The sequence below is a fragment of the Leopardus geoffroyi genome, chromosome D4 (assembly GCF_018350155.1).
Source record: "Leopardus geoffroyi isolate Oge1 chromosome D4, O.geoffroyi_Oge1_pat1.0, whole genome shotgun sequence".
In the NCBI taxonomy this organism is placed as follows: domain Eukaryota; kingdom Metazoa; phylum Chordata; class Mammalia; order Carnivora; family Felidae; genus Leopardus; species Leopardus geoffroyi.
In genome coordinates this window covers 62,579,812-62,593,722 of record NC_059342.1, presented here as the reverse complement: position 1 = coordinate 62,593,722, position 13,911 = coordinate 62,579,812, and the positions used below count along the sequence as shown (strand labels likewise).

Genomic DNA, 13,911 nt, shown 5'->3' with positions numbered 1-13,911 from the left:
TTTGCAGTACCATGGCTATATTTATTGATACTATATACATTTATTGGAAAAAAATCCATGTTAAGAGGACCCACACAAACCTGGTTGTTCAAGGATTAACTATTTTCATAATTATGAAATAATTAGCAAATTGTAACAAAAATCAAGGTAACTAACACTTTATTGCTGCTTATCTCTACCTGTCAGGACAGGGGTGGCAGTAATCTTAAGAAAATGGAAATGCTCCTACTACAAATATTTGGGCCTAACATGCCACTGTTTATGCCTTCTGTCTACAATCCTATGGTAGCTTTCCTCTTAAAAATGTGAAAAAACTGGGGCACTTGGGTGGCTCCGTTGGTTGAGTATCCGACTTCGGCTAAGGTCATGATCTTGGAGCTTGTGAGGTTGAGCCCCGAATCAAGCTTGCTGTCTGCGCAGAGCCTGCTTCCAATCCTCTGTCCCTTCCTCCCACTCCACTCCCACCCCTTTCCCTGCTTACGCTCTCTCTCAAAAACAATTTTTTTTTTAATTTTTGAGAAGAGAGAGAATCCAAAGGGGAGGAACAGAGAGAGGGAGACACAGAATCCAAAGCAGGCTCCAGGCTCTGAGCTGTCAGAACAGGGGGCTCGAACCCATGAACCATGAGTTCATGACCTGAGCTGAAGTTGGACGCTTAATCGACTGAGCCACCCAGGCACCCCAGATATAAATAAAACTTTTTTAAAAATGTGAAAAAGCCTATAACCACTGAAATTTATGCCAGGTGTTCTTATAGCTTGAATGTATGTAGGTTTAGCAGTTTTCCCTGCCAATAGGAATGGCATTTTGACAAGCTTGCTCACCTATAGGTCAGGCAGAAAATACAAGTGAATTGGTAGGTTATGCATGAATGGTCTGGTCCAACTGATAAAAATGGCTGCTATAGGACAGACTCTTCCCCCTCTCATGTAGGTTCTTCCCTGGAGCCAAAAAACCAGGCTTGCATCAGCTGGCTGGCAGAAATCTCATGTTAGTGCTCATGTTCTTAGTTTGGCTTAGACGTTACTGTTAATTATGTGTTCTACTTTATAGCTATACTGACGAAGTGAGGGCAGACAGCTAGGAAGTTTTGCACGGGTATAGTCTACTGTGGTAGTTGTAGCACAGGCTAACAGTGCTGTATAAGAGCAGAAAGAAAACATCCTGACATTGTCATTCAGTTGTTACCATGTTTTCAGGCTAATAAGGCTTGAGGCATGAATATTAAAGTTTTCTCAAGATGGAAAAGTTAATCAGAGAATTAGAACTCTGCACTAGCTATTCCAGCTCCCCCGGACACGGTCTTCCTCCACAGGTGGTCGAAGCTTTGTTTTGGTTTTTGATTGAGTAGCTGATTGCAGGTTATAAGAAAAATTCTTTGATCTTCCACTATTCTCAAGGAGGTGTATACACTGCAAGTTTCTCACTGTTAAAAGCAAATACCAGAGAGATATTTGTTATTTTTAATACTGAAAAGTTCATTGCTGGTGAGGTAAAGGGTTTAGATATAGACTATCCAGGGAGCTAGGAAGGTGACAGCCAGTTTGTTGTAGAGACAGGTGACTTACCAACCTTGCATTTTACATCATCCTCCAAGATACAGGACATTTTTAAAGATTGAGAGCGAAAGCACAAGTGGGGAAGGTGCAGAGAGAGGAAAAGAGAGAATCCCAAGCAGGCTCTGCACTATCAGTGCAGAGACTGACTCAGGGCTTGGACTCATGAACCATGAGGCAGTGACGTGAGCCGAAGTTGGACACTTCCACCCAGGTGCCCTGATACCTGACAGCTCTTGAAGAACCTTGACTGGGAGAGGCCAGGTACTTGAGCTGGGACTGGGACCTAGGTCTTCAGTCTGTCTAGAATAACTGGTATAGCTTTCTTTATGTAGGTCATACATAACACAAACACATATACACATGTATTTCTCAATTTGCCATGTACCACACACTAGGCTATATAGTACATTCTAGAAAACCATTTCATTTGAAAATTTACTATCTTCAAGGATGACAGACTGATAGGCATATCAACCTTGAAATGGGTATTTTTAGGCCTTTTTATGACTTTGAAGTTACTTATAGGATGAAAACTTTTAAGATGTCACGGTTGGAAAACAGTGATGTATTCAACCCTCTTGCTGAGGCCAAATTGTTCTGTTTTTCCTCTCTGTGGAGCAAAGGAGCAAACATGAAAGGTGAGTAGTTTCAGAAAGTTACAAACATGTCTTCCTTTTTCTCTCCTGGTTTTATTATGGTTATTTAAAGTGAACTGATACTGAATTCTGTTTCTGGCTGCCTTTACTGTATCAAGTCTTGAGTTAATCTGTATACCCATCTGTAGATGGGCAGGAATATTCTGCATTCATACAAAGGGGTTATCATTAGTAGTAATCACTTGAGCCATGGTTATTCCATTCATTGGAATGGGCTTTTTAAAGGTAGTTCTTTTATATTTAAAAAGAAGGGCTCCCAAATTTAGGAGTGTGAGGTGTGAGCCCAAGCAAGGGAGAGAGGCAGAAGGGAGTGGTTGGGGGGGGGGGGGTGGGTAGAGAATGAATAAATCTCAAGCAGGCTTCCATGCTCATCACAGAGCTTAACACAGGGCTTGATCTCACTACCATGAGATCATGACCTGAGCTGAAATCCAGAGTCAGATGCTTAACTGACTGAGCCACCCAGGTGCACCCTGGAGGTTATATATTTATATACATATATAAGTTCTATGTAAATGCTCTCTGACCAATACTATGCTGCTATTTTGTGGGTGGTATACGGGGGTTGCTGTTGAAGGACTAGAGAAAACAGGGATTGTGGAGTCTCCCAAATGCATGTAGAGAAACACAGGCCAAGGAGGCTATATACTTTGCTATATCCAGCTCACTTTGTGCTTCCTCTTTAAAGAGGTAAAGGCACTACTAAAGCCTCTCCTATGCTGGAAGTTGGGAGCAACAATCCTTGCTCAAGTATTTGAGCACCTACTGTGTGCCAAATAATTTCCAAAAAGTGAATAGGACAGTAAGCAAATCAGAAGATCCTTAACCCCATGGAATTCTCAAAGCAAAAAAATGAACTAACATTTTTATTCATGGAGAAGACCAAAATTAATGTTCTCTTTTTGGTTCAGTTGGGCACAACTGACACACAGAAATTTCTGCAATGTGGAATCACAGATGCCCATTTCCATGGAAACTATTTATAGATGCTTTCTGTATGAAACATATATGGGCTCCAGCTACACTAATTAGCAGCTGTGATAATCAGCTCACTGGATAGTGCCTTAATGTACATGTGTAGACTTAACAAAACCTTGTGTTCCCCCATTTAGGGTTAGGAAAAGATTCTCTTAAGACCTTGTCTGTTTTCAAGCCACTTAGAATTACATGTGTGGGACAAACAAGCTACTTGTTCATGTGAAATCCCAAAAAACCACTAAGTATATTTGAGTTTGTTTATTCGTCCCTTAACTGTGAACCCTTTGACTAAAAACCTTTTGTGTTTCTAAACACCTCATTTTTATGATTTCTGATGGTCTCAAGAGAAAAATCCAGGACTAAGTAAAAAAAATGTTTTATTTAAATGCTACTTTCTGGTAGTTCTGTCTGACCACTGTTTTTGAAACTAATTTTCAATTCATTCAAGTAGAACAAAAGCTTTTTTTTTTTTTTAAACATGGAAAGTTTCAAAGGAATCAAGGCCCACAGTTGTAACTACCCTATCCGCTACTCCCTGATCAGCCTGCCTATATTACATGAGTTGCCCAACCCATATTAAAGATTGGGCAGTAATTACACTGTCCCCTACCTCCAGGTTCTCCCCCCCCCCCCCCAATCAAAAACTAAATGAATGTTAAAGTTCACGCTGACAGTCATTGTTCACCTTCCAGCTGCACTCTATTCCTGCAGGATGACTGGATCAGCAAGGGTGGGGTGGGGGGAGCTTGTTGCCATAGCCACCCATGAACAACACTGGATCTGGCATTAACTGCTGACAGCACTGAACTTATCACCCAGATTTAATGCTGGTGTGAATGAAGGGGGCCCAGCGTAAAATACTCTTGTCTTGTGGCTGAAAAGAAAGTTCCCTGAGCATGAGTGAAATTGTGCACGGTGAAGCCTGAGCAGGACATGTTATTAAATATTACATGTCCCCTTCATGGGGCTGTGAAAGGCAAAGGCCAGAATTTGTGGTTAAGGAACCTCTCAAGTTTGGGAAGGAGATGAAGAATCTTAATGTGAAATCAATACAGAACAAGAATTCCCAAGGTATTACTTTGAAGAATGACAGTATTTTCATTTTCCCCCCCTTCATGTGAACAAGTATGTAAAAGTACCATTTATTGTCTCTACTGGAGGTAATGTTAACAATAACTTGTGGTTGTGAAAATAACTTGCCTGTTAGGGAGGCATGTTGGTTGCAGTAATAATTCCACGAAAGGGGAATGAAAAACATGTACACCTCAAAGGAAATGACCATTGGAAATCCCTAGCAATCTCTGTCCTCATGTCTTCCATCTTTGAGGATGAAACAAGGCAAATGCTCAGCACATTGTCTTCCCAATCTGCTTTGCCAGTGCAGTGGCTACCTTACCTGAATTGAGACGCAGCACAGGATGGGCTTTGGAAGATCTTGTGGGATGAGGAACTTTCCCTTCTTGAGAACAACCTGAAATCAACCAACAGTGACTATTCCTCTCTGACCAAGGTTAGCTGTGGCCTCACCAAATTCTAAGTTCCTTTTTGAGGTAAAGGCTTGAGCTTGTTGATATCTGCCAAGAGAAATTAGGTATGGTGTGGAAATACCATGTAGGCCCAGAGTAAAGTCCTGAGATTTTGCTGCCTGGGCTGCAGATCTATTTCTCAAGTACCTTGGCTCAACTTTTTTCTTTTGGGGAGCTATCTAGGCCTCTTCTCTGCTGAGTTTATTTGAATGGGTTCTTTCCAGAGCTGAAAATGTTCCAATTTAAAGCAATTCATCTGCTGAGCAAGTATTTACTGTTGTGCGTGGGTCTGGGGCATTCCCACAGATGGGCAGCCCTGTACTATTTTAGCATAAGGAAGGTCAAAGTGAGGCAGGCAAGGTGTTCCTGCTTCTGGAGCCCTCCAAATGGGTAATATAAGGGGAGGACCCAAGCAGTGGTCTGGAGGGGTTTAAAGGGTAATGAAGGCCAGCAGAAGACCTCTTGATTGAGATGCCAGAATGCATCATCAAACCAGTTCTGAGCTAGAATTGCTGGAGGGGAGGCATTAAATGTGTGTTGAAAATTCTCTTGGTTCTTGGAAGTAAAGTTCCTATCTGAATGGAGGTTTGCCCAGTGTAATTAAATCCCATTTCAGATTCTGATGCAACACTCTGGGGGTGCTTGTTGTCAACTACAACGTGCCCAGAAGGACATTTACCGTAGATTTGCTTGAGTACTAAGTGTCTGGTGGACTTTGTGCCTGAGCTGCCCTTGGATGGACTCTTCGTGGTCCTGCTTACTGCAGTGGTCTTTGGGGGGGTTAGTTCCAGTTCTTTCCTCCAAACTTGGAGCAGCAATGCCAGGCACTCTCGGTTCCATCTGTCCACATCTCTGGTTCCAAGCTGCTTCATGTGCAGAAGGTGGGACAGGTGCTTCCTAAGCTGGTAGCTGGTGAGGTCAGAAGAGAGGAGAGACTTTAAGATCACAGTACTGAGAAAAGAAAGTTTCCTTAGGGTTCCTAGAAGCTATAGGTATAGTTTGCTGAATTGGGAGATTCATTTAAGCTCCCATTCCTAATTTACAGTGGCAGTAGGTTTAATGTTGAAAAAAAAATCATTATTTTTAAAAATCAAACAGTTCCTGAACTAGGAATCAGATGAGTCTGCCCTCAGGGTGGGTTGGGCTAATGTGTAAATAAATGAGAAGTACTATGTAAAACCAAGGAGCTAGATTGCATGAGATCATGTGAGACTGATAATTCCTGGTGGTCTGGTAAGGCTTTATAAGGCTGATACTTGTGCTGGGTTTTAAAGGATGCATAGGAGCTTACTGGGCAGAGAAGGGTACTCTAGGCAGAACTGGCATAAGTGGAGATATGGACATTTGTGCCAGGAAAGTAATGAGAGGTGTACGAAGCATTGTGTATTTTGTGAAGAAGGATGGAAGGCTAGGCTACACTGAAAGGAGCCAACATTTGTTCAGAGCCTGTTACGTGTCAGGCACATTCCTCATGATTAAGGTGAAAATCCATCAAGTAGACAGGGCTGAGTAGATGGCACATCACACCAGGATGACAACATAGGTTGTTCCTTATTCCCTTTACCAAAACAACAACTAACAACTATTCACGGATAAGACACCACTGAGAAAGTCCTAGAACATGGGAGAGAGGCTGCAGCCCCATGCACCACAGGGGCCAAGACAGACTACAATGGGATATGAGGAACAGCTACATGCAGACTGCACTGCCCCTCCATCAGGCTGGTGTAACACCACACCAAAATGACTTTAGCCTATGGTTCCTCAAATGGGAAAAGGGAACCCGGGGTGGAATCCAGCACCCCCAGCATTGTAGGTAGCTTCTTGGGAGCCCCCACTCTGGTCTCATCCCATGGGGATTGCCAGGGAATCTGTGGTGGGGAAGGTAGGGGCTTGCAACAACCAGTATGTGGGTCTTTGCAGACCAAGTTCCTACCTGCAGTGTCCAAGTAGTAGTTCCCATCTTTAATTTGGTTCATCTGCAGAGCCAAAACAGAGGTGCGATCTGACCAGGGAACTCAGCAGGGTGCCTGAGTGGTTCTTAAAAGAGCCTTGTCAACCCTGGAAGTCTGGTCTGCTTCAACTCAGGCAGGGGAGCTGAGGCATAACCTGGCCCACACATGAGTGTTGCTCCTGGCCCTGCCTGACCAAAGCCTGGACAGACCACCTGGAGAGGTATAGCAGGTAGAGCTGGTTATCTGCAAAGCAAAAACCGTGGCCCTGTATAGCCAGGGACCTTGGGGTGCAGGTCAGCTTGAGTCAGCCACAAAACTTTAGGCCTTGGAGCTGGTGCTCATGCTCTCCATAAACAGGGAAAGTGATTCATAGCCCTAGCCATTGCTGAATAGAGCCTTCAGCCCATCTGACCAGGAAACCTAGCCAGATCACACAGGAAGCTGTGTAGCCCTTTCAAAGCCCTTCTTATAGTGGCACTTGATGAGAAAGCACAACCTGGTACTATCCCTGTCTGCACTGAAAAACTGGTGGCCCCACCTGGCCAGGAAACTCCATGCACAATCTTGTCTGACTCGAGTGCCCAGACAACCTGTGCAGGCCCTATGGCCTGTCCTGCTGCTCTGTCAGTTCAGGGAAGTGACTTCATAGCCCCACCTACTAGTAAGCCTGACTAGAAAACCCAGGCAACTGCAGAGCCCATCCTAAAGCCTTGCTTGGGCAGAGAACCAACTCAGCAGTCCTATTCAACTATTCCCAGCTAGCAGCACACCCCACCCCTTGCCCCACCCCAACCTCAGCACTTGCCCTGCCCAAAAACAGACTGCCTTAAAAGCAACCTTCATCTGCCCAAGAATGTTACTAGTAGACATGTCCAGAAACCCAAACTGAGCTGCCTGGTGAAGAACTCTTGGTTAAAGCAAACCTATGAAGTATGGAAGAGTAGACCACTTCTTCAAATGTGGAGATAGCAGCATCAGAAATTAGGAATCACAAAAGAATCAGGTAGACATGACCATGCCATAGGAAACTAATAAAGTTCTGGTAACTGACTCTAAAATAGAGATCTGCGAGGGGCACCTGGGTGGCTCACTTGGTTAAACATCTGACTTTGGCTTAGGTCATGATTTCGTGGTTCATGAGTTCGAGCCGCATACCAGGCTGTGTGCCGACAGTGCAGAGCCTGGAGCCTGCTTCATATTCTGTGTCTCCCTCCCACTCTGCCCCTCCCCCACCTGTGCACGCACGTGTGCTCTCTCTCAAAAAGACAACATTAAAATTTTTAAAAAAGGACATGGAGATCTGTAAACTGTTCTACAAACAATTCAGAATTCTTTAAAAAAGTTTAGTGAATTACAAGAATGCACAGACAACTAAATAAAATTAGCAAAATAATGCATGAACAAAATGAGAAATTCAACAAAGAAAAATGGGGGGGGGGCGGTGCAGAAAAAGAAATCCTAGAGCTGAAAAATAGAACGTCTGAACTGAAGAATTCAATAGAGAACTTGAAAATCAGACTCGACCATGTAGAAGAAAGAATCTGTGACCTAGAAAACAGGGCATTTAAAATTATGTAGTCAGAGGAGCGAAGGAGAAAATGAAAAAGTGAAGAAGGTATATGGGACTTATATAGGACATGCTAAAATGAACTGCATTATGGGAATTTGAGAAGAGAAAAAGAATGGGACAGAAAATATATTTAGGGCAGTAATAGCTGAAAGTTTCTCAAACTTGGAGAGAGAAATGGACATTGAGATCCATGAAGCTGAGACACACTATATTGAGACACACTATATTGTCATGAGTCTAATGTTGAAATAAGCAAAAGAAAAGATATATAACTATGAATGCACTTCTCAACAAAAAATTTTCAGGCCAGGAGAGAATAGGATGATATATTCAAAATATTAAAGGAAAAAACTGTCAAGAATTCTATAGTTGGCAAAACTGTCCTTTAGAAATGAAAGAAAAAACAAACTAAAACTGAAGTAGCTCATAATCTTACTAGACCTTCCTTGTAAGAAATGCTAACGGGAATTCTTTGAAAGTAAAAGATGCTAGTTAACATCATAAATACTTAAGGTAGCCTAAAACTCACTGGTAATAGTAAACATATAGTCAAAATTAGAATTTGTAATATGATAATGGTTGTGCATTATGTACTTTTAAAAGTTTAAAAACTTAAGGGGCACCTGGGTGGCTTAGTTGGTTAAGTGTCCGACTCTTGATTTCAGCTCAGGTTATGGTCTCATGGTTTGTGAGATAGAGGCCTGCATCCAGCTCTGTGCTAACAACATGGAGCCTCCTTGGGATTCTCTTTCTCCCTCTCTCTGACCCTCCCCCGCTTGTGATCTCTCAACGTCTCTCAAAATAAGCTTAAAAAAACGTTAAAAAAGGTAATAAAAGTAACCATAACTACAATGGCATGAAACTAGAAATCAATTCTAGGAAAACTGGGAAATTCACAAATAAATGGAAGTTAACATTTTTCCTGAGCAACCAATGGATCAAAGAATGAATAAAAGGAAAACAAAGTATCTTGAGACCAAAATGAAATACAACACACCAAAACTTATAGAATGCAGCAACAACAGTTTTAAGAGGGAAGTTCAGAGTAATAAATGCCTACATTAAGAATCAAGAAAGATCTGATAACCTACTCTTTAAGAAAGTAGGAAAAGAACAAACTAAGCCCAAAGTTAGCAGAAGGAAGGAAATAATAAAGATTAGAGCAGAAATAAGAGCAGGAAAACAACAGAAGATTAACAAAACTAAGACTTGGTTCTTTGAAAAGAAACAAAATTGACAAAACTTTAGCTAGACTAACCAAGGCAAAAAGAGAGATGATCCAAATCAAAATTATGATTAAAAAAGGAGACATTACAACTGATCCCCAATAGAAAGGCAAAGGACCATAAGATACTACTATGAACTGGAACAACCATAAGATGCTATATGACAAACTGGACAACCTAGAAGTAATGGAAGTTATTAGAAACATGTAAGACTGAATCAAGAAGAAACAAAAAATATGTAGTCAATGTTCTACGTCACGTTAATAAAATCATACGATTATCACAATAGAAGCAGAAAAAGCATTTTTACAAAATTTGACATCTGTTCATGGTAAAAATTTAACAAATTAGGTATATAAGAAATGTACCTCAACATAATAACGGCAACATGACAAGTCCACAGTTAACATCAGTGGTGAAAAGTTGAAAACTTTTCCTCTGAGAATAGGAACAAGACCAGGGTGCCCACTCACAACTCCTATTCAACACAGTACTGGAAGTCCTAGCTAGAGCAGTCGGGCAAGAAAAAGAAATAAAAGGCATCACATAAAGAAAGGAAGAAGTGACTGTGTCTCTATTTGCAGATGATTTTACATATAGAAAAACTTCAGGACTCCAGAAAGTGTTAGAGCTAATGAACTCATTCAGAGTTGTAGGATACAAAGTTAACATACAAAAATAAGTGACATTTCCATACACTAAAAAATTATCTGCAAAACTAATAAAATGACCCCCATTTACAACAGCACCAAAAACAGTAAGATAGGAATAAATTCAACTGAAGAAGTGAAAGATCTCTACTGAAAACTACAAAACACCGATGAAATAAATTGAAGACACAAATAAATAGAAAGATATTCTGTCTTCTCGGATTGCAGGAATATTATAACATCCATAGTACCCAAAGTCATCTATAGATTCAGTGAAATCCCTATTAAGATTGCAGTGGCATTTTTTATAGAAGTAGGAAAAAATTATGAAATTTATATGGAACCATAAAAGTACCCAAATAGCCAAAGCAATCCTGAGAAAGAAGAACAAAGAGAGAAGTATCATACTTCCTGATTTCAAGCTTTATTATAAACTCATAGTAATCAAAACAGTATGGTACCAGCATAAAAATAGATGCATAGACCAATGGAAGAGAACTAAAATCCCAGAAATAAACCCATGCGTATATGGTCAATTATATTTGACAAGGGAGCCAAGCACACTCCATGGAGGAAAGACCATTTGTTTTATAGATGGTGCTGGAAAAACTGGATATTCACACGTAAAAGAATGAAACTAGACCCCTATCTTACACCACTCACAAAAATAGACTTGATATGGATTAAAAAGCCTTAAATGTAAGACCAGAAATTCCTAAAAGAAAACCCAGGAAAAAAGCTCCTTGACAGATACATTGTCAGATTTGTTTTGTTTTTGTTTGTTTGTTTTGGATAGGACACTGAAAGCACAAACAAACAAGCGGGGCTACAAAGTAAAAAGATTCAGCACAGCAAAATAATCAACAAAATTAAAAGACAACTATGGAAGAGGAAAAATATTTACAACTCATGTATCTGATAAGAGGTTATTATCTAAAATATATAAGGAACTCCTACAACTAAATAGCAAAAAACCCCAAATAATCCATTGATAAGAATGGGCAAAGGACCTGAATAGACATTTTTCCAAAGAAGATACATGAATGGACAACAGGTACACAAGAAGGTGCTCAACATCATTAATAATAGGGGAAATACAAATCAAAATCACAATGATATACCACATCATGTCTGTTAGGATAGCAATTATCAAAAGACAAGAGGTAACAAATGTTGGTGAGGGTGTGCAGAAAATGGAAGTCTTGTGCACTGTTGATGGGACAGTAAATTGGTTTGGCCACTATGGAAAGCAGTATGGATTTCCCTCAAAGAGTTAAAAATAGAGCTACCATATGATGCATCAATTCCACTTCTGGGGATTTATATAGAAGGAGATGAAAAACTGTTGAGATACCTGCATCTCCACGTTCACATTAGCATTATTTACAATAGGCAAGACATGGAAGTTTCCACCCATGGGTGAATCAATAAAGAAATGGTGGTGTATATATACAGTAGAATATTATTCAGCCATAAAAAGAAGGAAATGCTGCCATTTGTGGCAACACGGATGGCCCTTGAGGGCATTATGCTAAGTGAAGTCAGAAAGAAATACTGTATGGTTTTACTCTTACGTGTAATCTTAAAAGATCAAATTTGTGGTTACCAGAGGCAAGGGGTGAGGGGAGGAGGAACTGGGTGTAGATGATCCAAAAGATACACACTTACAGTTATGAGATAAATAAGTGCTGGGGATATAATGGACAACATGATAACTATAGTGAACACTGCTTTAAGGTCTCTATGAAAGTTGATGAGAGTAAATCCTAAAAGTTCTCATCACAAGGGGAAAAAAAAAAAAACAATTTAAGTATCTCCCTGAGATAATGGATGTTAACTAAACTTATTGCGGTAATCATTTCATATGAATCATATATGTAAGCCAAGTCATTATGCTGTACACCTTATACATACACAAGGCTGTAGGTCAGTTACAGCTCAATGAAACTGGTGGGGAAAGAGGCTGAGTAACTTGCAGAAGGTCTCACAGCTCGAGCCAGGAGAGACCAACATTCAAACTCGGTGCTGTCTGGTCTAACAGCCAAATAGTGCTAAGGACTTTGATCTGTACTATGTACTTAGTGGGCATCGGCAAAGGGTTTTAAAAAGGATGGCAAAAGTAAGAGCTGTATTTTACTAGGTTCATTCTGTTGCAGGGTGGGGCCTGGAGTGGGAGAAAGGTATGGGACATGGGGATGATGGCTGTCTTTACATCTAACATTGGGTTGATGGGGTCTATCCCACATGCACTCTAAAACTTACTGAACACAGCTGTTTTGGAGCCTCTCAAGGAAACCTGCATCACTGTTCATTATTGGGTTGGTAGCTGATGAGTTACTAGTGAGCTTATAAGGTGCTGCAGAAAGCAACAGGCCCCATGCCTGATTTTACCATACACCAAATGGGAAATGACGTCTTCCTGAAGTCTGCTGAGAAGTCTTTGTGGTACTAGGCGCAAGTACTAGGTACTTCTCTCTTGCCCTAAAGGCCGATTTCACTCAAACTGCATGACTCTTCTTTTTCCTGTAGTATGCCAAACCAGGCACCTCTCTACTAGAGTATAGATCACACTTCCAAAAAGCCAACTATGGAGAAAAGCTGAAGATAACGGGGCAATACTGCTCCATAGTTTGGCTTCTTTGGTTTGTGGGCAGAAAACTCACTGGGAAGCCCAGGTGTTGGCTTTCACTGTGTACAGCTTCCACCTAATCGATAGCGGAATGCAGACTTTTGAGTCTCTGTCCAGATGATAGGATGGTGCCAGGGGTTAGAGTAACAGCCTCTGTTCTTCTATTTTCAAGGAAAATAGCACTTCTGGTTTGTTGAGAGTCCTAAGATGCTCAGTCATCTCTATCAGCCCAGGGCTCACGGCTCTCCTTATGGTCCAGCCCGGCCTTGCTTACTGACCTCACAACATGCTAGAGAAGAGCTGATAGGAAGGTAGTTTACAAATGTTTAGATTAAGACGGAAGTGTTTAACAAAACAACTGCTCTCAGCCACAGCAACTCTCCAGCCTCACTTAGGTCATCCAGTATCCAGTTTCAACATTGAAAATAAAGTCTTGATTGGTAATAAGATTCACACGTTAAGACTAAGCCTCACTCACCGCCTCAGGGCCCAAGCTTCACGCTGCTCGCCCTACCCCTGCCCGTTTCCCAGTCTGCCCGTCTCCGTCCGCAACATGTCTCCTATGATAGTCTGCATTTGTGGAGCATGCGTGTGCCAAGCCCTGTGCTCTACCCCACCCCTCGTTGCTCCTTAGGTTTCGTGTCAGACACCATACCCTGCTCCAGGACAATGCTGTGAGCTCCCGTACTTAAAACAGAAGATGCACAGGCTGTATAACAGAATCAATGGGACTGTTTCTACTGTCACCAGACATGCGACTTCCCACAATGCGCAGCATCCCACAATCCCTTTGGGAGTCAAAGTCCCATCTCAGAATTGCACAATGGTGCAGCCAGAGGGCCTGTGTAATTGCCTCCCCAGATGGGCCTACAGACTATGAGCCCACTGTTCCTGGGGGGATGACTGAAGGCTCATTTGCTGCTATGCACACTTACGGACAGGACCTGTCAGCTTCTGACTCTTCAAAGGAGTCAAAGAAACAGCTTGACTGGAAGGCATTTCAGCTAGGGAGCAGCTGTGGGGCCTGATATGGTACACCTTGTTGGCTTGTTTCGATCCCAAGTTTCAGCTGAAATACTTAAAAAGTTCCTCTGGGACGGTAGCCAGTGCACATCCTGGCAGAACTCCCCAAGGAGGGAGAGCAAGGACCATCCCCATCTAT

At 41.7% G+C, this 13,911-nt stretch overlaps 1 protein-coding gene across 7 annotated transcripts in view; it reads right to left on the bottom strand.

The window, feature by feature from the left end:
• Window positions 1–13,911, bottom strand: part of INVS (inversin) — a 155,726-nt gene continuing 141,815 nt past the window's right edge. For 6 of the 7 annotated variants that reach the window (XM_045467784.1, XM_045467788.1, XM_045467787.1 and 3 more), the window contains 3 exons: window positions 5,399–5,628; window positions 4,590–4,664; window positions 1–1,426 (listed from right to left, as the gene is read on the bottom strand). In XM_045467784.1, coding sequence (XP_045323740.1) covers window positions 1,275–1,426; window positions 4,590–4,664; window positions 5,399–5,628 — 457 coding nt within the window. In that variant the 3' untranslated portion in view covers window positions 1–1,274. Of the gene's footprint in view, window positions 1,427–4,589; window positions 4,768–5,398; window positions 5,629–13,911 lie in introns of those variants that run through there. The other variant, XM_045467785.1, reaches the window with a different exon arrangement.